Source organism: Scyliorhinus torazame, chromosome 5, assembly GCF_047496885.1.
Source record: "Scyliorhinus torazame isolate Kashiwa2021f chromosome 5, sScyTor2.1, whole genome shotgun sequence".
Taxonomy (NCBI): domain Eukaryota; kingdom Metazoa; phylum Chordata; class Chondrichthyes; order Carcharhiniformes; family Scyliorhinidae; genus Scyliorhinus; species Scyliorhinus torazame.
The window spans coordinates 127812229-127834521 of record NC_092711.1 but is presented as its reverse complement, the minus strand read 5'-3'; the positions used below and the strand labels follow the sequence as shown (position 1 = coordinate 127834521).

Genomic DNA, 22293 nt, shown 5'->3' with positions numbered 1-22293 from the left:
ATGAAAGTAAACTTGCTCAGAACATAAAAGCAGATAATAAAAGCTTCTACAAATATATAAGACAAAAAAGAGTGGCTAAGGTAAATATTGGTCCCTTGGAAGATGAGAAGGGAGATTTAATAATAGGAGACGGGGGAATGGCTGAGGAGCTGAACAGGTTTTTTGGGTCAGTCTTCACACTGGAAGACACAAATAACATGCCAGTGGCTGATGGAAATAAAGATATGATAGGTGAGGACCTTGAGATGATTGTAATCACTAAGGAGGCAGTATTGGGCAAGCTAATGGGGCTAAAGGTAGAGAAGTCCTGATGGGATGCATCCCAGAGTGTTAAAAGAGATGGCTAGGGAAATTGTAAACGCACTAGTGATAATTTATCAAAATTCACTAGACTCTGGGGTGGTCCCAGAGGATTGGAAAGTAGCAAACGTGACACCACTGTTTTAAAAAAGGAGGTCGGCAGAAAGCGGGTAATTATAGGCCGGTAAGCTTAACTTCGGTTGTAGGGAAAATGCTGGAATCTATCATTAAGGAGGAAATAGCGGGGCACCTGGAGGGAAATTGTCCCATTGGGCAGACGCAGCATGGGTTCACAAAGGGTAGGTCGTGTCTGACTAATTTGGTAGAATTTTTTGAGGACGTTACCAGTGCAGTAGATTTCGGGGAGCCAATGGATATGGTATATCTGGATTTCCAGAAAGCTTTTGACAAGGTGCCACACAAAAGGTTGCTGCATAAACTAAAGATGCATGGCATTGAGGGTAAAGTGGTAGCATGGGTAGAGGATTGGTTAACTAACAGAAAGCAGAGAGTGGGGATAAATGGGTGTTTCTCTGGTTGGCAACCTGTAACTAGTGGGGTCCCTCAAGGATCAGTGTTGGGCCCACAGTTGTTCACAATTTACATAGATGATTTGGAGTTGGGGACCAAGTGCAATGTGGCAAAGTTTGCAGACGACACTAAGATGAGTGGTAAAGCAAAAAGTGCAGAGGATACCGGAAGTCTGCAGAAGGATTTGGATAGGTTATGTGAATGGGCTAGGGTCTGGCCGATGGAATTCAATGTTGCCAAGTGTGAGGCTATCCATTTTGGGAGGAATAACAGCAGAATGGATTATTATTTAAACGGTAAGATGTTAAAACATGCTGGTGTGCAGAGGGACCTGGGTGTGCTGGTGCACGAGTCGCAAAAAGTTGGTGTGCAGGTGCAACAGGTGATTAAGAAGGCTAATCGAGTTTTGTCTTTCATTGCTAGAGGGATGGAGTTCAAGACTAGGGAGGTTATGCTGCAATTGTATAAGGTGTTGGTGAGGCCACATCTGGAGTATTGTGTTCAGTTTTGGTCACCTTACCTGAGAAAGGACATATTGGCACTGGAGGGAGTGCAGAGGAGATTCACTAGGTTGATCCCAGAGTTGAGGGGATTAGATTATGATGAGAGGTTGAGTAGACTGGGACTGTACTCATTGGAGTTTAGAAGGATGCAGGGGGATCTTATTGAAACATATAAAATTATGAAGGGAATAGATAGGATAGATGAGGGCAGGTTGTTTCCACTGGTTGGGGAAAGCAGAACTAGGGGGCATAGCCTCAAAATAAGGGGAAGTAGATTTAGGATCGAGTTTAGGAGGAACTTCTTCACCCAAAGGGTTGTGAATCTCTGGAATTCCTTGCCCAGTGAAGCAGTTGAGGCTCCTTCTTTAAACGTTTTTAAGAAAAAGATAGATGCCTTTCTAAAGAATAAAGGGATTCGGGGATATGGTGTACGGGCCGGAGAGTGGAGCTGAGTCCACAAAGATCAGCCATGATCTCATTGAATGGCAGAGCAGGCTTGAGGGGCCAGATGGCCTACTCCTGTTCCTAGTTCTTATGTACTTATAAGGAGTATCTCAACAGCTGCTGATAACAGCTTCATAGAACAAGGAATGCAATGTATCCATAATAGATCAAGGTCTCCAGCTGTGGACAGGATATATCTTTGTGTTTGTTTTGAATGACTTCTGAATGAAGTTAGGGGCGGGTAAGCCAACATCCACGTTAACCATATATGCGATAACTGGATGCTAAGAAAATTGATTGACTGCATTTAATGAATTGTGATGCGAATATAGTTGATTGATTGTATGTGAATGAGAATACAACTAATTCCGCCCCTTGAATCCAATGCGAACCTTAGCTCAAGTGAGAAAGAGTATTGCGAGACTGCGTAAGTCTTCAAATCTTTCTCCCAGATCTGAAATAATAGACTGCTTCTTTACTTACTCAAACAGGCCTTCGTGTGAATATTGTCACCTCTAACACTGCCATTGACCTCTCTACCCTCACCATTGTCTCCCCCCCCCCCCCCCCCCCCCACACACACACACACACAACTTGGGCAATCTTCTCCCTGTTCCTCGTCTTCCTCTCACACACTGCTTACTTTTGTTCTGCCATTAACACATTCTAATCTCTTAACGTGCCACTATCAGCACCTTTCTTAGCCTTGTAAGAAGTCTCACAACACCAGGTTAAAGTCCAACAGATTTGTTTGGAGTCACTAGCTTTTGAAGCGCAGCTCCTTCATCAGGTGAGTTTCTTAGCCTTGATCACTCCATTTACATTCCCTTTTTCTTTCTATCCAAGACATTTTAGTCATTCTCCAGCTATTGCTGGCCCTCTATCCAGTCCCAATTCTCCACAAAACCTCTGCCCCCCGCACCATCCACCACCCCCGCCCCACCCACAATAGTCTAAATTATGACCCTGTTTCCAGTTCTCCAGCTTTGACAAAGAGTCACCCAGGCCCGGAACGACCGCTGCCATCTCGCTCCACAGAGGCTGGCAGACCTGCTGAGATTGTCCAGTATGTTCTGTTTTTGTTTCAGATTGAAGCATCCGCAGTAAGTTGCTTTTATCTTACAATTAGACATGATTGACACAATTATTATGTTCATCTGCATCTGTCAATCCATTATATACTGTTGTGGATGAACAAACTGCGAATATCCGAACTGTCTTAAAGCAGGGAAATCTTTATCAGCTCATTGCTTCAGACTTTACTGAATCAATTTTTGTGGCTGATGTGAGACTAAATCTCCTATTCCTCCAACATACAAGATTCAGGTAATATTCAGGGACAAACGTATGGTGTGCAAAGTTTTCCTCAGACTAAATGAGAAGCATTTAATGCTTCTGGCAGTTTCGAACCAGGCACCTTTCATGTGTTAGCTGATTGTGATAACCTCTACGCTACAGAAACAGCTGGCAGCACAGTACCCAATGGCCCTGTGCAACATTCAACTGCACAGTCTTGCAGCTTTCAATGGTTCGGCTGAGAGGCCAGGTCACTGATTACAAGACAACTGTTTCTTTAAAACATGTGTCTCAACTTGTAAAACCAGAAGAAATAGAACTTATATTGAACATTAGCATTTGTTCAGTAAATATCTAACCGAACAATGCTCTCTGTTCAATCATTAATGCATCATTCTTATCTTCTTGCAGAAGATTTACACCAATTTTACTCAATATTTGTTTCATTATTCAATGTTGAACATCAGTATATTTATTTGTTATATATGACTTCATTTTGAATCGAATTGTTCTCCAGTCTTCACTCTGAATATCTCTGAAATATACACCATTGAATTGCAAACATGAGTGACCAAGAAAGTGTGGGTCACTGGGTAATACAAATCCCATGAATCTTTGTTGAGATTGTAGCCATGATGTGGAGATGTCGGCGTTGGACTGGGGTGGGCAAAGTAAGTCTTACAACACCAGGTTAAAGTTCAACAGGTTTGTTTTGAATCACTAGTTTTCAGAGCGAAGCTCCTTCCTCTTCCTCGGAGGAAGGAGCTGTGCTCCGAAAGCTAGTGATTCTTAACAAACTTGTTCTGACTTTAACCTGGTGTTGTAAGACTTTTACTTTGTTGAGATTGACCGCAGACAGCTTTTGAATAAAGTCAAATATAGTTAAATGGAAGTGAATTGAGAATTGTGTTGCTTATATTTGACACCGCTGTGTTTTGGCGTGAAACATTCTGCAGCCTAAATCCAGTCCATGTATAAGAAAGGAGGGGTGACAACAAATCCGCACTGAACCTGGATTTCCTCATCTCCCTGAGTAGCTTTTCCTGTTTCTCCATCATGAAGGCCGAATTTTTTAAAAAGATGGTTCAGTTAAATCTCTGCCATTTCCTCTAATTCAGTGACAGTATCGTTTGTGTCTGTCTATATGAGCACACATTACAAGTAGATATGTTTTGTAGTTATTAAAATGTTAATCTGCGTCAACAAAGCCGTTAAATTCTTTTGTGAACTGAGCAAACTGCCAAGATCCGCACTTTGTTTTTTCATGTATGGAACGATCTATCTGGACTGTACACAGAACAATACTTTTCACTGTACCTTGGTACACGTGACAATAAATCAAATCCAATCAAAGAGATTTCCTTAGGGACATTAGTGAACCAGATAGGTTTTTACAAAAATTATAGACTCATAGAATTTACAGTGCAGAAGGAGCCCATTCAGCCCATCGAGTCTGCGCCGGTCCTTTTGGAAAGAGCACCCTACCGAAGCCCACACTCCCACCCTATTCCCGTAACCCCACCCAACCTTTTTGGACACAAAGGGCAATTTAGCTTGGCCAATCCACCTAACCTGCATGTTTGGACTGTGGGAAGAAACCGGAGCATCCGGAGGAAACCCATGCAGACACAGGGAGAATGTGCAGTGAACCAAGCCGGGAATCGAACCTGGGACCCTGGAGCTGCGAAGTAACTGTGCTAACCACTGTGCCCCCCTCCCCCTCCTCCCCCCCCTCCCCCCCCCTCCCCCCCCCCCCCCCTCCCCCCCCCCTCCCCCCCCTCCTCCCCCCCTCCCCCTCCTCCCTCCTCCCTCCCTCCCTCTCCCCCCCTCCCCCTCCCCTCCTCCCCCCCCCCCTCTCCCCTCCCCCTCTCCCCTCCCCCTCCCCCTCTCCCCTCCCCCTCCCCCCTCCCCCCTCCCCCTCCCCCCTCCCCCTCTCCCCTCCCCCTCCCCCTCTCCCCTCCCCCTCCCCCCTCCCCCCTCCCCCTCCCCCTCCCCCCCCCCTCCCCCTCCCCCCCTCCCCTCCCCCCTCCCCCCTCCCCCCCCCCTTCCCCCTCCCCCCTCCCCCCCCCTCCCCCCCCCTCCCCCTCCCCCCCCTCCCCCCTCCCCCCTCCCCCTCCCCCCCCCTCCCCCCTCCCCCCTCCCCCTCCCCCTCTCCCTCTCCCCCTCCCCTCCTCACCCCCCCTCCCCCCTCCCCCCTCCCCCTCTCCCTCTCCCCCTCCCTCCTCACCCCCCCTCCCCCCTCTCCCCCCCCCCTTATTGACAGTGTCAACATTAGACTTTTAATTCAAGGCTTTTATTGAATTTCAATTTAAATCTCTGTCATAGGCAAATTCGATCCCAGATCCCTAGAGCATTAACCTGGGTCTCTGGATTACTAGCCCAGTAACAATACCATTCTGCCACTGCCTATTCCACATACACTTGGCAGTATACAATGTCTAGTGTTGTGTTCTGCGATCTTGTCTTGCAATGATTCTACAGAACTGCTGGTGACTTAGTCAGAACGATGATTTATTAATGTACACGTGTTCATGCTATACAGATCAAGTTATCACAGAGTCACATTGGACTCTCTTGGAACTACCCTTATGTGCGATTGTCCTCCTGTACACTTTACAACCTTCTGCTGGTAGCCGGATGTTCCCTGGCTGATGTCTGACAACACCTGGTGGGAGGCCACACTGCTGAGTACATGTAATATTATCCACAGGCTTATCACCACATCTCGTAACTTCGCCAGATTATAGAGTCATTTATTTTTTTCAAACAAATTCTGATAGCTCTGCAGTTTCTGGAAACATTTTGGTTGATAGTGTTATTTTTTAAAATAAAGATCCTAGTCTTTACAATATAATTACCTAATACACCAATTCACTAATGGTAATCAATGTTCACTACTGAATAATCATAAATGTAATTATTGTTTTTTGCGATGAAATCAATACAGTTAATGTAGAAAAGGTACAGAAGGCGAAATGGCTGCAGAAAGGCACATGTTAGAGGTATAAAAGGGCGGCTTCCTTGACCTTATTACTAAGGCCAGTGAATACACTATGAAAATAACAATTTACGGGCAGCAAGGTGGCAAAATGGTTAGCACTGCTGCCTCATGGCGCCGAGGTCCTCGGTTCAATCCCGACCCTGGGTCACTTCCGTGTGGAGTTTGCACATTCGTCCCGTGGTTTTGTTGGTTTCAGCCCCACAACCCAAAGATGTGCAGGGGAGGTGGATTGGCCACTCTAAATTGTTCCTTAATTGGAACAAAATGAATTGGGTACTCTAGATTTTTTTTAAATAATGAAAATAACAATTTTAAAACTAAATGTGATTACACATGCATACTTACATCTTCCTATATTACAACAGTGAATATATTTCAAAAGTACTCCATTGGCTTTAAAACACTTTAGAAGTTCCAGAGGTAGTGAGAGGTTTTATAGAAATGTACATTGGTTCTAATTGTCCGCAGACGAGGAAATATTACACTCGGGTGTCCTCACCAATTTATTGATAAAGGTTGAGTCTTAGTTTTGTGTAATAACCACGTCAGACACCATTTTGAATACTCTGTGAAATCCCAGACACACCATATGCACAATTATTTGTTGTAAAACACGGCGAGTTGTTGTGATTTGGAATGCACTGTCCATAAATGGTGCTAGAATCTCATTGGACTGTAACTTCCAAAAGGGAATTTGGTACATTCTGAAAAAGAAAACAAAATAGTCGAACTCTGGGATTAAATGGGTCGCTGTACAAAGAGCTGGAAGAAGAAAAATGGGCCAAATAGACTCCTCTGTGCTCCAGAGCCTTGTGTACATGTAAAGGGAGTGGTGACAACCTGGAACCTACTGCCTATGAGGTAGGAGATGCAGAGATGACGGAAGGATTTCAATAGGAAATTTAACGGGCACTGAGAGAAATAAACCCACAGGGATTCGGGGAAGGAACGGGGCAATGGACAGACTGGCTTCCTCCACATGGAGCCGACACGGTCTCAAAGGGCTGAATGGCCCCATTCTCCACCCTCCAGATGCTGTGATCTCAGGAGAGAAATTCAGCTGCTCCAGTCACTCCAACTAACTGGAGTCCCTCATCTCTGGTGCCATTCTTGTAAATGTCCTCTACACCCTCTCTTAGAACTTCACAACTTTCGTAAAGTGTGGGGCCCATATATAGGGTTCCATTCTGGAGGGATAGAATTGAAAAGCATGGAGGAAATGTTCAACTTGTTTAGAACGATGGTTCGACTACACTGGAAGCTCTGTCAACATTGATGATCTCCATTTAGAAAAAGGAAATAGAGGCACTGGATAAGATGCAACAAAGATTCATAATATACAGAACTGAGAGCATTTAACACTCAGGAAAGGCTGGGGCTGCTTTTTTCTGGAAAAGTGAAGACTGATTGGTGACCTGATGGATGTCTTTCTGATTATGAAGGGATTCAATAATCCAATAGGAATTTCAATAGAAACCTCTTTACCCAGCGAGTGGCGAGAATGTGGAACCCACGACCACAGTGAGTGGTTGAGATGAACAGCAGGAACCTGTTGAACGTAAAGCTAGATACATACATGAGGGAGAAAGGAATAGAAGGAGATGCTGATGGGGGGAGATATAGAGGGGTGGGTGGAGACTCATGTGGAGCATAAATACTGACACAGACCATGGCTAACCTCAGCCGGTATGGGAATTTAACCTGTGCTGTTGGTGTCACTCAGCATAAACCAGCCATCCAGCCAACTGAGCTAACCGATTCTCATATTTACCATAGAATTTACCATAGAATTTACAGTGCAGAAGGAGGCCATTCGGCCCATCGAGTCTGCACCGGCTCTTGGAAAGAGCACCCTACCCAAGCCCACACCACCCTATCCCCATAACCCAGTAACCCCACTCAACCAACACGAAGGGAAATTTTGGACACTAAGGGCAATTTTAGCATGGCCAATCCACCTAACCTGCACATCTTTGGACTGTGGGAGGAAACCGGAGCACCCGGAGGAAACCCACGCACACACGGGGAGAACGTGCAGACTCCGCACAGACAGTGACCCAGCCGGGAATCGAACCTGGGACCCTGGAGCTGTGAAGCAATTGCGCTAACCACTATGCTACCGTGCTGCCCACTTTTTTTTTTCAGAACAAAACATCTGTAATAATTCCTTAAATATTAGTGACTGCCTGTCTCCCACCATACTATTTATGTAGTTTCCCAGTGCCTCAGATAACTTGCCCCTCATAGCCTAATAATTTTCTTCTGTGAGAAGCACCAAGATAAATTAAACAAAAGATCCATGTAACCACCACAGCCCATCTTCATGGCAATGTGGCATGATTTTGGGGGATTCCAAACATAAATGGTAATGAAACATCTTCCAACCTCCAAACAGCCTTTCACTCTTTGATCCTTGTGAAATGTGAAACCAGATATTTGCAAGAAGGCTCAGAGAGAATCAGACCACTGGAGACGAAGCCATGAGACCGGCCAGTCCAGCAGAAAGAAACTCTCTGACCATCCCCATTGACTAACAGAATGAACAAAATGGAGTCCTGGGATGTAATTGAGAACAGAAACAATAACAGCAGAATCCAATCCCTGTAATCAGTTGTGAACTTATTGGTGTCTCAGGAAGTGCGATGAATTACAAAATCCCTTCGCACATTGAGAGCAGGTGAACGGCCTCTCCCCAGTATGAACTCCCTGGTGTGACTGCAGACGGCATAACCGAGTGAATCGCGCAAATAGAGGTAAACATCTTTGAGTTATGGGGGTGACACCCACGCAGACACTTGGAGAGCGTGTCTCCACACGGACAGTGACCTGTAGCCAGGATTGAACACTGGTCCTCAGCTCCGTGAGACCACAGTGCTAACCACTGCGTCACCTAACGATTTAGATAAGGGAACAAAATACAATATCTCCAAATTTGCAGATGACACAAGTTGCGTGGGAGAGTGAGCTGTGAGGAGGTTGCAGAGATCCTTCAGTGTGATTTGGACAAGTTGAGTGAGTGGGCAAATGAATGGCAGATACAGTATAATTTAGACAAATGCAAGGTAATCCAGTTTGGTAGCAAAACGAGAAGGCAGGCTGTTATCTGAATGGCCATAAATTAGGAGAGGGAAATGTGCAACAAGACCTGGGTATCCTTGTACACCAGTCACTGAAGGTGAGCATGCAGCTACAGCAGGCGGTAAAGAAGGCAAATGCTATGCTAGCCTTCATTGCGAGCGGATTCGAGTACAGGAGCAGGAATATCTTGCTGCAATTATACAGGGCCTTGGCGAGGCCGTACCTGGAATATTGTGTGCAGTTTTGGTCTCCTTATCTGAGGAAGGATGTTCTTGCTCTAGAGGGAGTGCAGCGAAGGTTTACCAGACTGATTCCTGGGATGGTGGGACTGACGTATGAGAGATTGAATCAGTTAGGATTGTATTCGCTGGAGTTCAGAAGAATGGGGGATCTCATAGAAACCTATAATATTCTAACAGGACTTGACAGGGTAGATGCAGGAAAGATTTTCCCGATGGTGGGAGTGTACAGAACCAGAGATCGTAGTCTGAGGATACGGGGTAGACCATTTAGGACAGAGATGAGTAATTTCTTCATCAGAGAGTGCTGAGTCTGGGGAATTTGTTACCACAGGAAATAGTTGAGGCCAATACATTGTATGTTTTCAGGAAACAGTTAGATATAGCACTTGGAGCGAACGGAATCAAAGGATATGGAGGGGAAATCGGGATTAAGCGATTAAGTTGGATGATAAGCCATGATCTGAATGAATGGCAGAGCAGGCGCGAAGGGCCAAATGGTCTCTTCCTGCTCCTATTTTCTATGTTTCTATGTAATCCCTTCCCGCACTGAGAGCAGGTGAATGGCTTCTTCCCAGTGTGAACTCGCTGGTGTGTCTGCAGGATAAGCTGGCACCCCTGATGATGGAGATATTTGGGGAGGCGATTGATTTGTTATGTTGTAGGTGTAACATAAGCGGCTTCCTTGTGGTGCACTTGACAAAGGAAGGTTCAGACGTGGAGATAACTTCAACACGTTTATTAAACTATTTACACTTCTATTACTGGGGTTCGACACTGCTGCTAATCCTACTATAGCTACTCAGACTGACTAACCAGCTGCTGCAATCCATGTGCTGGGTGTAATATTGAATCAACCCTGTGTCTGTTCTCACTGACTGTCTCCACTGGAAAGAGGCTGATCATGTGTGTGGTGTCCTTTATATATGGGTTGGTGTAATGCCCTCCTGTGGTTGTGTCACCTCCTCGTGTATCGTGAATGTCTATTGGTCGTGTCCTATCTACTTGATCTATTGGTTGTGTGTGTGTGATGTTTCTGGTGCTCCCTCTAGTGTCTAGCTAGCCTACATGTATTTACATTGATGCACATCACCACAGCGATAGGGAAGGGGGCGTTACCATAAACTTTGAGGCAGGCACCGGTTTCCCTGTTGCTTAAAAACGATAAGGATCCGACGATGTGTGGGTTGTATAGGCCCATATCACTTTTAAATGTGACGCAAAGGTATTAGCGAAGGTACTGGCAGGTAGGCAGGAGGAGTGTCTACTGAAGGTGATAGGTGAAGATCAGACGGGGTTTGCGTGAGGGAGGCAGCTCTTTTCGAACGTTAGGAGGATAACTGAACGTGGTTATGGCACCGGCGGAGGGGAAGGAAACCGAGGTGATTGTGGCAGTGGACACCGAGAAAGCATTTGACCGAGTAGAATGGGGGCCCTTGATAGCAGTTCTGGAGCGGTTTGGGATTGGTCCACGATTTGTGGACTGGGTAAAGCTACTGTATAAGGAGCCGTTTCCGCACAAAAAACATCAGCTCGAGAGACTTTTCTCTCCACCGTGGGACTTGGCAGGGATGTCCTATGTCCCCCACTGCTGTTTGCACTCGCGATTGAGCCGTTGGTCATCGCAAAATCTCTGTTGGCCATCGCGTTAAGATATTTGGGGGTATGGAAAGGGATAGTGCAGGCGGGTGGACGGGGGGGGTGAATAGAACATAGGGTGCCCTTGTATGCAGATGACTTGTTATTATTTGTGTCGGAACCAAGTGTGTCAAGAGGGGGAATATTTGGAGCTGCTTCGGGTGTTTGGGTCTTTCTCGGGGTACAAATTAGATCTAGACAAGAGTGAGTATTTTGTGGTGTTTCGGCTGGTGGTGTGGGCAGGGGTGCCATTCCGTAGGGCAGTGGTTCACTTTAGATATCTAGGGGTGCTGGTTGCTCAGGATTGGAGGGCGGGTGGGGGTCACTGGAGGGTCGGTTAAAATGAACATGTTGCCGCGATTTCTGTTTATTTTCCAATGCCTGCCGATTTTCCTGCCAAAAGTATTTTCTGGGGAGTTCTAAGGAATACTTTCCTACAAGTGGAAACATCTTCTCCATGTCCACTCTACCCCGGCCTCGCAGTATGCTGTAAGTTTTAATAAGATACCCCCGTATCGTTCTAAACTCCAACGAGTACAGACCCAGAGTCCTCAATCATTCCTCATACGACAAGCTCTTCATTCCAGGGATCATTCTTGTAAACCTCCTCTGGACCCTTTCCAAGGCCAACACATTCTTCTTAGATACAGGGCCCAAAACTGCTCTTAATACTCCAAATGGGGTCTGATCAGAGCCTTATATAGCCACAGAAGTACATCCCTGATCTTGTAGTCAAGCCCACTCGACCTGAATACATTGCATTTGCCTTCTTAATGCCGACTGAACCTGCACGTTAACGTTTTTTTAAAATTTAGAGTACCCAATTCATTTTTTCCAATTAAGGGGAAGTTTAGCGTGGCCAATCCACCTACCCTGCACATCTTTGGGTTGTGGGGGCGAAACCCACGCAAACACGGGGAGAATGTGCAAACTTCACGCGGACAGTGACCCAGAGCCGGGATCGAACCTGGGATCTCGGCGCCATGAGGCTACAGTGCACCTGCATGTTAACCTGAGGAGAATCTTGAACAAGGACTCCCAAGTCCCTTTGTGCTTGTGATTTCCTCAGCATTTTCCCATTTAGAAAATAGTCTATGCCTCCATTTCTCCTTCCAAAGTGCATAACCTCACACTTTTCCACATTGTATTCCATCTGCCACTTCTTTGCCCACTCTCCTAGCCTTGCTCAGCATTGCTTCTTTTTTCTAATCACTTTAAATGAATGCCCTCGGTTTATAATCTTGCCCTAAATATGACTTGCTAGATCAAACATCTATTGCAGATCCCTAGTTTTAATGTGCCTTTCCATTTGAGAACTGTTCAATAAAGTTATTAGAATTATTTGTAGCTAGGGCAGCACGTGGAGCAGTGGTTAGCACTGGGGCTACAGCGCTGACGACCCGGGTTTGAATCCCGGCCCTGGGTCACTGTCCGTGTGGAGTTTGCACATTCTCCACGTGTCTGCGTGGGTTTCACCCCCACAACCCAAAGATGTGCAGGTTAGGTGGATTGGCCAGGCTAAATTGCCCCTTAATTGGAAAAAAAATAATAATAATTGGGTACACTGAAATTTTTTTTTTTTTTAAAGGATTATTTGCAGTTCCCCCACCAATCAGTTTTTTCTATTATCCTGAAGTGACCTTATTTTTATCGGGAGTTAACTGAAGTGTGTTCCTAACCTCTCATTATCTAAATTTCCATTTACCATTTTTCTGTCCACCTGACCCAGTCCATGGCTTTGTCCCTCATTGTCTGAAACACATGAGCAGCTTTTGTGTAATCCTGGTGCATACATTTAAGTCTATATCATTGATATATACCGGAAAACTGTGGAGCCCCACTGGAATTGACGTCCAGGCATCATTCAGTCCTGGATGTGACTAACAGCAGCAACAACAGCTGAATCCAAACCCTGCTGTTACCTGTGAACTTGCTGATGTCTGTGCAGGTTGTTTAACTGAGTGAATCTCCTCCCACATACGGAACAGTTAAACAGCCTCTCCCAAGTACCGCTCCCACATGAAGGCCACACGGTAGCACAGTGGTTAGCACCATTGCTTCAAAGCTCCAGGGTCCCAGAATGCCCGGCTTGGCTCACTGTCTGTGCGGAGTTTGCATGTTCTCCCCATGTCTGCGTGGGTTTGCTCCGGGTGCTCCAGTTTCCTCCCACAAGTCCAAAAATGTGTAGATTAGGTGGATCGGCCATGCTAAATTGCCTTTAGTGTCCAAAAAGGTGAGGTGGGGTTATGGGTTAGGTTGGAGGTATGGGCTTAAGTAAGGTGCTCTTTGCAAGGGCCGGTGCACTCGATGGGCCGAATGCCCTCCTTCTGCACTGTAAATGCTATGATTCTGTTTCCGTGTGAACTCGCTGGTGTTTCCGCAGATTTGGTTTACTTTTAAATCCCTTTTCAGTCAGAACATTTAAAAGGATTCTGATCAGTGTGAACAAGTTGGTGTCGAGTCAGGTGGGATGATTGAGTAAATTTCTTGTCACACACGGGGCAAGAGTACGGTTTCTGCCCAGTGTGAACTCGCTGGTGTTGCAGAAGCTGGGATGAACATGTGAATCCCTTCCCACACACGGAGCAGGTGAATGGCCTCTCCCCAGTGTGATTGCGTTGGTGTCTCAGTAAATTCATTTTACTTTTAAAACTCTTCTCACAGTCAGCACATTTAAAACGTCTCTGATCAGTATGAACTAGTTGGTGTCTCAGGAGGTCTGATGATCGAGTGAATCCCTTCCCACACACAGAGCAGGTGAATGGCCTCTCTCCAGTGTGAGTCCGTTGATGTGTCAGTAAATTCATTTTACTTTTAAAGCTCTTTTCACAGTTAGCACATTTAAAAGGTCTCTGATCAGTATGAACAAGTTGGTGCTCCAGGAGGTGGGATGATCGAGTGAATCCCTTCCCACACACGGAGCAGGTGAATGGCCTCTCCCCAGTGTGAGTGTGTTGGTGTCTCAGTAAATCTTTTTTACTTTTAAAGCTCTTCTCACAGTCAGCACATTTAAAAGGTCTCTGATCAGAATGAACAAGTTGGTGTCTCAGGAAGAATGATGACTGAGTGAATCCCTTCCCACACACGGAGCAGGTGAATGGCTTCTCTCCAGTATGATGGCGTTGATGTGTCAGTAAATCCTTTCTGCGTTTAAAGCTCTTTTCACAGTCAGCACATTTAAACGGTCTCTGGTCAGAGTGAACATGATGGTGAGCCCGGAGGTTTGACGAAGCATTAAATCCCTTCCCACATTTCAAACAGGTGAATGGCCTCTCCCCAGTGTGTGTGCGTTGATGTAACAGTAAACTATTTCTGCTTTTAAAGCTCTTTCCACAGTCAGCACATTTAAAAGGTCTCTGATCAGTATGAACAAGTTGGTGTGTCAGGAGGTGGGATGACAGAGTGAATCCCTTCCCACACACGGAGCAGGTGAATGGCCTCTCCCCAGTGTGAGTGCGTTGATGTGTCAGTAAATCCTTTCTGCTTTTAAAGCTCTTTCCACAGTCAGCACATTTAAACGGTCTCTGATCAGTATGAACAAGTTGGTGTGTCAGGAGGTATGATGGCCGAATGAATCCCTTCCCACACACGGAGCAGGTGAACGGCCTTTCCCCAGTGTGAATACGTTGATGAGTTTCCAATTCAGATGGGTAATTGAATCCCATCCCACAGTCCCCACATTTCCACGGTTTCTCCATGGTTATCGACAAGTTATCAGGTGCAGGTGGGATGAAGATTTGAGGTCACTATCAGACCAGCCGTGAAGTTATTAAATGGTGGAACAGGCTCACGGGGCTGAATGTCCAATTGCTGCTTCTTGATTCCTTTGGTGCGAATGTCCTTATGTCTCTCCAACTTGGATCATCAGTTGAAGCCTGAGTACGGTGTCTCCCTGATGTAAATGCTGCAATTAAATTTCATGCTGTGTGATTGGTTAAAGCTCAGTTCCAGCTAACTGTGGAAAATTACTTGGATGTCTGTGTCTCGGTGCTTTTCCAATCACAGTGATTTTTGAAATTTTTTCCAAAAGACAAAACAGACAAACATTTCTCCTTCCACGTTGAAAGGCCAGTCGTGATGAATCAAGTGACTCTGTCAGATCTCGACATGATGTTTGCATCTGCAAATATTCTGTAAATAATAAATAAAATAAAAATCACTTGTCACAAGTAGGCTTCAAATGGAGTTACTGTGAAAAGCCCCTAGTCGCCACATTCCGGCGCCTGTTCGGGGAGATTACATTGAAATACTGAGAATATATAAGACACAAACGGGCCATTCTGTCACAGATTCTGCTGCTGTCAATACTTGGCACACATCTCCGACTGTCATACCCATCAAATCTCAGCCTTTCAGCTGATTTTCGATTCAATTTTCTCTCATGTGCTTGTCCCGTTTCCTTTTGAAAACATCGCAGCACTTTCCTCAACTCCTTTCCATGGTAATGAGTTGCACATTCTAAACCTGTGAGTAAATAGATTTGTCCGAATTGACTCCTTGGATTTATTTGTAAGTGTCTTGTATTTATGACTCGTTATTTATTGGTGGTCCCTGGTTTTGGAATCTCTCACATCGCCGCTCTCGAAACTACTGATAATTTTAAAGATTTCTATCAGATCACTGCTTAATTTGTTTTTCTCGATAGAAAAAAGGCCCCATTCCATTTAATTTTTCCTGAGAGCTGTAATCTCTCATGTTACAAAAGTCATCACTGTCAATGGAGGATAGAATTTGCAAAGAGACAAACCTTTCTGTTGGGTTCAGTTTGTTGTGTGCAAATTCTCCAATTCTAACCCCTTGTAAAAGCAGTTTACAAAAGACATCACTGTCAGTCGAGGATAGAAATTCTGAACAGGCAATTCTAGTTTCTCTGGAACATTTTTTCCTCTCGTTCCCCCAAAGCTGTCAATCCCAATCCCACACACTCTCCCTCCTCCCTGGGCTGAAATCCAAACCCATCTGCACCATTTCTTTCCTCCACTGCCAGTTTTCTCCCTCCCTCTCCTCTGCCTGGGTTCAGTTCTCCAGCTCCTGTCTGCAGACTGATAATAAAATCAATGGGTCTTATTGGGGGTTTGGGGCCTCCAGTGGGTGTTTGTGAATCCTCCCCACCCACCTGCCAGGGTTTCCTTCCTTGCCAGAGATCAGAGTCCTCATTGGATTGGATTTGTTTATTGTCACGTGTACCTTGAGGTACAGTGAAAAGTATTTTTCTGCGAGCAGCTCAACAGATCATTAAGTACATGAGAAGAAAAGGGAAGAAAAGAAAATACATAATAGGGCAACACAACATATACAATGTAACTACATAAGCACTGGCATCGGATGAAGCATACAGGGTGTAATGTTAATGAAATCAGTCCATAAGAGGGTCATTTAGGAGTCTGGTGACTCATTGATTTGAGTGCGAAGTGTAAGCTCTTATTTCTTGTCCCCCTCCCCCATCCTGATGTGAACCATCCTCTGTGTCTGAAGCAGGATGGTGCCCGTTAACCTGGGCCTGTTCCCGGGAGGGAGGGAGAAGCTCCGCAGCTGCAAACCAGGGAGCTGACAATGATGGTGAAGGGTTTGCTCCAGCTCACAATGCCCAGGGACTGATTGACGGCGGGTTCGGACCAATAGGAAGAGGGGACGGAGCTGGAGGACTGAATGAGAGTGACCAGCCCTTCAATCAATCAGAGTGAATGGGAGGCGGAGCAAAGCTGGGGCTCTCGTTCCCTCCGCATGCGCGCGGCCGCATACTTGGTCCACTCGGGCCTGTCTCGGGGAAAGGCCCGAGCAGCTTTCGCCGGTTCAACTGCTGTTTCCCAGCTTCATTTCGGGGCTTCGGGCTACACGGAGTGTTTATGAAGCCGACCGACCGATCCGCCGGCTCCATCCCTCCCTCATGACTCACCCAATCGAATTTGACCGGATGAGAATTTACGCCCGACCACCTGTATCCTGAGATGTCATCGGTACTGCGCATGCTCCAGCTCACGTGGGAGACCAGACTGAGCCCCGCCCTTCATTTACTCAGATTGGTTGGAGGATCCGCTGCAACCACTCGGTCCTCCAGGCCCACCCCTCTCTTCCTATTGGTCCAGAGCTGCCGTCAATCACTCCCTGGGCATTGTGAGCTGGAGCATGCGCAGTGCCGATGCTGGACTCGGCCGGGAGGTTTCACTGAAACCCGGTGGAGATTCCGAACCCCAATAAGAAGTTTCCGGGCCCGGGTTTGCATCGAGCGGGGGGACAGCTGCGGCCTGCTCCCGGTGACAGGCCTGAGTTAACGGCCGCCGTCTTTATAGAGGCTGCAAACCCGCAGGGAGCAAAACATCATAGATAGAGTTTGTTGTGAAACCAATGGGATGTAAAACAGGAGGTCAGGGTTACAGTCAACAACAACAACTTCTATTTATATAACACCTTTAACATCATAAATCATCCCAGTCAACTTCACAGGAACATTATAAAACAAAGTGAGACACCCAGACACAAAAGGAGATATTAGGGCAGGTGACCAAAAACTTGGTCAAAGAGGTGAGTTTTAAAGAGTCTGAAAGGAGGTGAGTGAGGTGGAGACGGGGAGGTTTCGGGAGGGAATTCAGTGCTTGGGGCCGAGGGAACTGAAAACCATGGCGGAGTTATTAGAATCGGGGGTGTACAAGAGTCCAGGATCAGAGCTGTGCAGATATCTCAGGGGGTTGTGGAGCTGGAGGAGATACAGACACAGGGAGAGACGAGGCCATGGAGGGGTTTGAAAACAAGGGTGAGAATTGACTGGGAGCGAATGCAAGTCTCGGAGCACCGGGATCATAGGGGAAAGGAACTTGCTGTGAATTAAGACATGGGTAGCAGACTTTTGGATCGCTTGAAGTTTCCAGAGGCAGAATGTGGGAGAGCAGCCAGGTGTGTAGTGGAATTGTCAAATCGGGAGGTGACGATGGTAAATTGCCTTAGTATCTAAAAAGGTGGGGTTACGGGGATAGGTGGAGGTGTGGGCTTAGTTAGGGTGCTCTTTCCAAGAGCCAGTGCTGATTAGATGGGCCGAATGGCCAACTTCTGCACTGTAAATTCTATGAGGTCAGAAGCTCATATTGGATGAAGTATGAAACCAAATTTACAAACAGACTGTCGAAGTCAGACAGTTGACAGGGAGACAGAGTCGGTATGTCAGGAATTCTGGGGCTGTTTAGCACAGGGCTAAATCGCTGGCTTTGAAAGCAGGCCAGCAGCACGGTTCAATTCCCGAAACAGGCTCCCCGAACAGGTGCTGGAATGTGGTGACTAGGGGCTTTTCACAGTAACTTCATTTGAAGCCTACTTGTGACAATAAGCGATTTTCATTTCATTTTTCGAATGGAGATTGGAACAGGGACCGAACAGTGGATTCAGTTTTCTCCATATTTGACTGAAGTTATTTAGTCAGCAGGAAGAGAACCAGAATGGACCCTGAGTCTGATATCCGGTATAACTTAGTTTGAGAGGGTGAGGAAGAACAAAGGAAACCCTGGAAGATTTGGAGAAACGACCTTCGCGATTGCTCATCAAATCTCCACACAGTCAGTTCTGGACACAAGGTTCACCTCTGTTATTCTAATTGGTCAGTCAGGGTCATTCCGATTAATGTCTGTCACAAGTCATGAATGAAGTGATTGAAAAAGCAAATTCTTACCTCTAATTATATAACTTTGGTAAAAGGATACAGAAATAATGATCTAATACTTTATTTGGATTTCAGCCCCAGGCAGGAGGGAGAGTGTGTGGGACTGGTATTTACAGCTTTGGGGGAACAAGAGAGGAAAAAGTGTTCCAGTGAAACTAGAATTGTCTGTTCAGAATTTCTATCCTGAACTGATAGTGTGACCTTTGGAAACTCCTTTTCCAGGGCATGAGGGAGGATTTTCAGACAGGAAACACAAACCAAATATCACATTACGATCCGACAGTGTCACTCGGTTGGTGTGGACCTGAATATCCTCAGACTACAAACTGGAATGAAAAATTTTTGTTCTGTTTGTGGGAAAATATTTCAAAAGCAGTGTGACTGGAAAAGCATCGAGACACACACGCACCCGAGTGAGTGTGTTCCAGTGAACTGACTGTGGAAAGAGCTTTAACCAATTACAGCCTGAAAAAACACCACACCAGTCACTAAGGGGGGAAACCATACACGTGTTCCGTGTGAGGACGAAGCTTCACTTGATTGTCTAAAGAGGAAACGGACAAAGACACTGACTCCATGGAGACACCATGGAAATCCTGGGGTATGATTTTCGCTTAGGGGGGTTTCCAAAATGCGAGAGGTCCCGGGTTCATATGCCGGATGAGCTCTGCAAAGTGCTTGACTGGGGAGGTGATGGTGCAGTGGTATTTTCACTGGAGGAGTAATCCTGAGACCCAGCACAATTCTCTGAGAATGCAGGTTCAAACCCCATGACGGCAGATACTTCATTGTGGCTTGGATTTGAACTTGAATCCAATAAATCAGGGGCAACACAGTAGCACAGTGGTTAGCACAGTTGCATCACAGCTCCACTGTCCCAGGTTAGATTTCTGGCTTGGGTCATTGCCTGTGCGGAGTCTGCACGTTCTCCTCGTGTCTGCCTGGGTTTAGTCCGGGTGCTCCGGTTTTCTCCCACAGTCCAAAGATGTGCAGGTTCAGTGGAGTTGCCATGCTAAATTGCCCTTAGTGTCCAAAGGGTTAAGTAGGTGTTACGGGGATAGGGTAGAGGTATGTGCTTGAGAAGGGTGCTCTTTCGATGTGCCGAATAGCCTCTTTCTGCACTGTAAATTCTATGATTGTGGAAGTTGGATGTTCAACAGTTTAGTGAGAATCGGGTCAAAGGAGCAATGGGTAAGTCTCACAGACAAGATGAGCTCTGAGAGAGCATGATGGGAGATAGCAGGAAAAGAGGAGAAAGATGTGAGTTCAGAATTTGCACAAAAAAAGGTCTTCGAGGCAGTTTTGCTGAGTGGGTTAGTGGAAGAGGAGCTGTAGAATCAGCTGATCGGATTGTTTCAATGGGTGGGGTTTTCCAGTGCTTCCTTCTGGCTGGATTTCCAGTCCCACAGATCTCTCGGTCTGCTGTTCTGGTCCATTGGTTGTCTCATTGGGTTCACTGCCGGCCTCTTGGGGTCTGTGGAAGAACACCCGGAGCCTCATTCGCCTGATGAATTCCCTGGAGCAGAGAAACTACAACATCTTCTTTGCAGCCTTCAACAAGTCATCAATGCAGATGAACATCTTTCAAGACCATCCCCACATCTTTCCTTCAAACAGCCGCACAACCTCAGACCATTGATTGCAGGAAACTACCCAGAGTTCAGGAGAACAGCGACCATGACACCACACAACCCTGCCATCCCAACCTCTGCTAGACGTGCCAGATCAACATGGGTACCACCATTACATGTGAGAACACCACCCAACCAAGTATGCGGCATATACTTGTGCGACTCGGCCAATGTTATCTACCACATACACTGCAGCAAAGGATGCCCCGAGGCGTGGTACATTGGCGAGGCCATGCAGATGCTGCAACAACAGATGAACGGACATCGCGCAACAATCGCCAGGCAGCAATGTTCCCTTCCAGTCGGGGAACACTTCAGCAGTCAAGGGCATTCAGCCTCTGATCTTCGGATAAGTGTTCTCCAAGGCAGCCTTCAGGACTCGCCGAGCAGAAACTGATAGCCAAGTTCCGCACACATGAGTACGGCCTCAACCGGGACCCTGGATTCATGTTACATTACATGTGCTTGCGAAATCCTACCAACTGTCCTAGCTTGAGACAATTCACACCTCTTTAACCTGTGATTATCCCTCTCTCCACACTGTCTGGACCCGTAAAGACTTAATGACCTGCAAAGACTCGCATTCAAAGTACCATTTTGCATAATTGAAATTTTCTACATACAAAACATAGAGCGCAGAAGGAGGCCATTCGGCCCATCGAGTCTGCACCAACCCACTTAAGCCCTCACTTCCACCCTATCCCCGTAACTCAATAACCCCTCCTAACCTTTTTGGACACTAAGGGCAATTTAGCATGGCCAATCCACCTAATCTGCACGTCTTTGGACTGTGGGAGGAAACCGAAGCACCCGGAGGAAACCCACGCAGACACAGGGAGAATGTGCAGACTCATCACAGACAGTGACCCTGCGGGGAATCGAACCTGAGACCCTGGCGCTGTGAAGCCACAGTGCTATCCACTTGTGCTACCATGCTGCCCATATGTGTTTGTGGAACCCACATCTTCATTCACTTGAGGAAGGAGTTGCGCTCCGAAAGCCAGTGATTCTAAACAAACCTGTTGGACTTTAACCTGGTGTTGTAAGACTTCTTACTGTGCCCACCCCAGTCCAACGCCGGCATCTCCACATCATAAATTAGAAGCATTTAATGCTTCTACCAATTTCGAATCAGACACCTTTCGCGTGTTAGGTGAATATGATAACCTCTACGCTACAGAAACAGCTGGAATCACAGTACCAATGGACCTGTGCAACGTTCAACTGCACAGTCTTGCTGCAGCTTTCAATGGTTCAGCTGGGAGGCCAGGTCACTTATCACTTGAAGACAGCTGTTCCTTTAAAACAGATGTTTCAACTTGTAAGACCATAAGATATAGAACTTACATTGAACTTTAGCATTTGTTCAGTAAATATCTAACGGAACAATGCTCTCTGTTCAATCATTAATGCATCATTCTTGTCTTCCTGCAGAAAATATCCACCAATTTTACTCAATATTTGTTTCATTATTCAATGTTGAACATCAGTATATTTATTTGTTATATATGACTTCATTTTGAATTGAATCGGTCTCGAGTCTTCACTCTGAATAACTCTGAAATATGCACCATTGAATTGCAAACATGACTGACCAAGAAAAGAAAGCGTTTCACTGGGTAACAGAAATCCCATCAATCTTTGTTCAGTTTGACCACAGTCAGCCTTTGAACAAAGTCAAATATCGTTAAATGGAAGAGAATTGAGAATTATGTGTTGCTATATTTGACCCCTCTGTGTTTTGGTGTGAAACATTCTGCAGCCTAAATACCGTTCATGTATAAGAAAGGAGGGGTGACAGCAAATCCGCACTGAACCTGGATTTCCTCATCTCCCCGAGTGGCTTTTCCTGTTTCTCCATCATTAAGGCCGAATTTTTCAAAAATGTGGTTCAGTTAAATCTCTGCTATTTCCTCAAATTCAGTTACAGTATCGTTTGTGTCTGTCTATATGAGCACACATTACCATTAAATATGTTTTGGAT

The 22293-nt window shown here is 46.0% G+C and overlaps 1 protein-coding gene across 1 annotated transcript; it reads right to left on the bottom strand.

Annotated features, from left to right (window-relative positions):
• Positions 1-5351: 5351 nt before the first annotated feature.
• LOC140419711 (uncharacterized) lies at positions 5352-17016 on the bottom strand. The gene is made up of 2 exons (XM_072503647.1): positions 16927-17016; positions 5352-15161 (listed from the first exon to the last, which is right to left on the bottom strand). The coding sequence occupies exon 2, from the start codon at positions 14726-14728 to the stop codon at positions 13439-13441; it is 1290 nt and encodes a 429-aa protein (XP_072359748.1). The 5' UTR covers positions 14729-15161; positions 16927-17016; the 3' UTR covers positions 5352-13438.
• Positions 17017-22293: the final 5277 nt, after the last annotated feature.

Coding starts and splice junctions, on each gene's coding strand:
- LOC140419711 (XM_072503647.1), bottom strand. CDS start 14,728: ATGGAGAAACCGTGGAAATGTGGGGACTGTGGGATGGGATTCAATTAC.